Below are 3,342 nucleotides of genomic sequence, written 5' to 3'. Positions count from 1 at the left end.
CGCATCCATAAGTGAACTCGGACTCAACTCAATGAGTTCGGATGCTCAACCATCCTAGTGACATGTCACTTGTATCCTAATCTATTCCTAAGGTTCAAACAGGCTTTTTTCCTCGATCTCACATTGTCGTCTTCCATGGAATATCGAAACCGATACTCGGTAGCAATTCATATTTATCAAGTAGTAAACATAATTTGCATATTACTCAACATTAACCACAAAGCATAATATTTCACGATAAAAAATCAGCATATCATATAATTAACATCAATAACTTAAAAATAACAATTATGCTACATTATTTACACATGAACTTACCTCGTATGCGAAAATGGCTACTTTTACCATTTCGTCCACAACTTGGTATTTTTCCATTTTAGCCCGAATTTCAGTTTTCCTTGCTAATCGAGCTTGGAAGCTTGAAAAACCCTAGCCATGGTTTCTCCTTGCTATATTCGGCCATGGGGTTGAAGATGAGTAAAATTGGCTTTTAATTTTGTATTTTAATTCATTTTACCCCTAAATGACCAAAATGCCCTTACTACTAAACTTTCCAAAAATTCCATCCATGTCCAATTTTTGTCCATAGACTTAGAAATTGATAAAATTGCTATTTAAGACCTCCTAATTAATATTTCAAAACAATTTCATACTAGAAACTTCTAGAATGCAAGTTTTACAAATTATTCGATTTAGTCCCTAATTTCAATTTAAGCACTTTATGCATAAAATTTCTTCACGAAATTTTTACACAATCATGCAATCATATCATAGACCTCAAAATAATCATAAAATAATTATTTCTATCTCGGATTTTGTGGTCACGAAATTGCTATTCCGACTAGGCCCAAAATCAGGATATTACAAAAAATATATTATTCAAGTTCAATAACTGAAGTCACTTAATCGATTGAACCGGTCAACCTAAAAACAATTCAATTATGTTGGTTCTTGAACTTTGATTTGATCAAATTAGTTTTTGTAAATTATGGTAAATTAAGTCAATTCAATAAAAAAACAGATCGAAAGAACTAAATATTATTCCCTAATTGTAAATATAATATTACTATAAGCCTCAAAAATAGATTAGTCTTAGTAAAAAATAAAATAAACATGAAAAATACATTAATTTTAAATATATATTTAAATTGTTTAACAATAAAATAACAAAATCATTTAATATTTTGTATTGAGGAATAACTGCTACAGTGTATTTAATGAGTAATCGATTCCATTAAAAAAAATTAATCTATTGATTTTATTTTACCATAATTATCAAACAAACACTAAATCATACTTATAACCAATATGAAGTTCAAGCAATGCCTTTACTTCCACACAATACTAAAAAACTCTATAAATAATATATGGAAAGTTCAATAATAAGAATTCTAACACCTGAAAATACCAAATAAATTATTTGGAGATTGAAAACCTAAACCCTAAATAACTTAAAAATCTTAAACCTTAAAATTGAATATTAATTACTATACAATAAAACAAAAATCTTAAACCCTAAAAAGGATAAAATAGTAAAAGCAAAGGGGTGTCTCAAACATCAACAATAGTAACTTCAACTTGAACACCAGGTTCCATGGTAATTGAAGTGACTTGCTTCACCACATCTGGTGTGCTATACAAATCTATCAATCTCTTGTGGATCCTTAGCTCATATATGTCCCATGTGTTGGTTCCAGCACATACAAAAAATTTTCATACAAATTTGTATAAGATTTGACCCAAAAAGGAATGATTTTAGAATTTAATCAAATTAATGGAATCATTTATTTCCAATTCAATCACCCAAAAAATTTAAAAAACAAAAATCTTCAAAATTTTATAGGGACAAATAAATAATAAATTTAATATAGATTTGACTTTTATTTCATTTTTATTTGGGCCAAAATTTTATTTTAGTAGTTTGGGTCAAAATTTATAGCCCAAGCTAATAAATTGGGTCAAAAGATAAAGAGAAAAAAACCCAATTCAATCTACCAAATAATGATTTTGAGCAATTCATTCAAAACCTTATTCAATAACACAGTCTAAATGAAAACCGATCAAATTGATCCGATTCCAACAACATTAAAAAAAAAAAGAACAAAAAGTAAGTGGAACGATCATAATTTCGAAACAAGGATAAAGCTAAAACCCTAAATTGGATAAATTGATGTGGTTTTTTTGTTTAGAATACCTTCACCACAAGGAGCCTTCCTCGTGATACGTAGGACTTTTGTAGGTATTCTCACCGGTCCCTTAACCCTAATAGCTTTAGCTTTAGCAGCTTGGATCAAATCACTGCAAACTGAAAATTTCACCAAAATTTTAGTAATAATTATAAAAAGCAATATATAATTATGTATTGTTTTAAATATCTTTCTCCAAGTTCTTCACATTTTTTGAACAAAGGGTAATCCTTATCTTACGTATTTGCTCATGTGGTTCTTCATAACCAGGCTTAGTAGGCTTCATGGGTGCATATGTCATTGTTTAAATTGAAATCTATGTTCATAAAATGAAAAAAAAAATCGAAATATGTATTCAAAAAAGAATAATTTTTTATTTTGAAAGAAGAATAAATTTCTATCCCTTTTTGGTGGGAAAGAAGTTTGCTTTGCTTTCAAGAAATTAAAATTAGGTTAAAGTTTCTCTTATGTATATAATATGTCAACTTAGGTTTACCCTAATTTTCATATTGGGCTTTTGGGTAAAAGCCCAATATACTTTCCCGAAAAACTAACAGCTAATCATATGCTAACAAAGTGGCTGTAAAGAGGAGTAAATAAAGAGATAAGAGACATTCAATCCCTTTGGTTCATCAATTTTTTGTTAAGAATTTTATTATCAGTAGAAAAACAATTTACTAAAAATGAAAATGTTAAAATATGCGACAAGTCTTTGTACTTTTCGAAAATTAGGGATTTAGTCCTTATACTTATATTTCATGAGATTTAATTCCTTTGCTTTTTTGAATTCAAAATTTAAGTTCAACTGTTAACATTGTTAACTTTATTTGTTAAATTCGTTACTATGATATTTTTAAAATAAAAAATACTCACTTAGTAGCCATGTAATTAAGAAAATGACTTTGTAATTAACTTGAATTTAACAAATAAAGTTGACAATAGGACTTGGTTTTTGAAATCTGAAAGTAGAGGGACTAAATTCCATGAAATAAAAGTACAATGACTAAATTCTGAATTTTTGAAAAGTATAGGGACTTTTAGGCACATTTTAACCAAATGAAAAAAAAAGGCAGAAACAGATGAGAACACCTGTAATTATATTAGTTTTTCTTTTTTAAAAGGACTGAAGCAAGATTTTACAATTAACATGCACAAA

At 27.9% G+C, this 3,342-nt stretch overlaps 1 protein-coding gene across 1 annotated transcript; it reads right to left on the bottom strand.

Annotated features, from left to right (window-relative positions):
• Positions 1 to 1,551: 1,551 nt before the first annotated feature.
• Positions 1,552 to 2,578, bottom strand: LOC107930992 (40S ribosomal protein S20-2). The gene is made up of 3 exons (XM_016862770.2): positions 2,378 to 2,578; positions 2,196 to 2,307; positions 1,552 to 1,695 (listed from the first exon to the last, which is right to left on the bottom strand). Exons 1-3 carry the CDS (start codon positions 2,485 to 2,487, stop codon positions 1,552 to 1,554), a joined length of 366 nt encoding a protein of 121 aa, XP_016718259.1. The 5' UTR covers positions 2,488 to 2,578.
• Positions 2,579 to 3,342: the final 764 nt, after the last annotated feature.

This window comes from Gossypium hirsutum, chromosome A12 (genome assembly GCF_007990345.1).
Source record: "Gossypium hirsutum isolate 1008001.06 chromosome A12, Gossypium_hirsutum_v2.1, whole genome shotgun sequence".
NCBI classification, from domain to species: Eukaryota; Viridiplantae; Streptophyta; class Magnoliopsida; order Malvales; family Malvaceae; genus Gossypium; species Gossypium hirsutum.
Note: the sequence above shows the minus strand (reverse complement) of the source record. Positions and strands in the feature narration are given on the sequence as shown.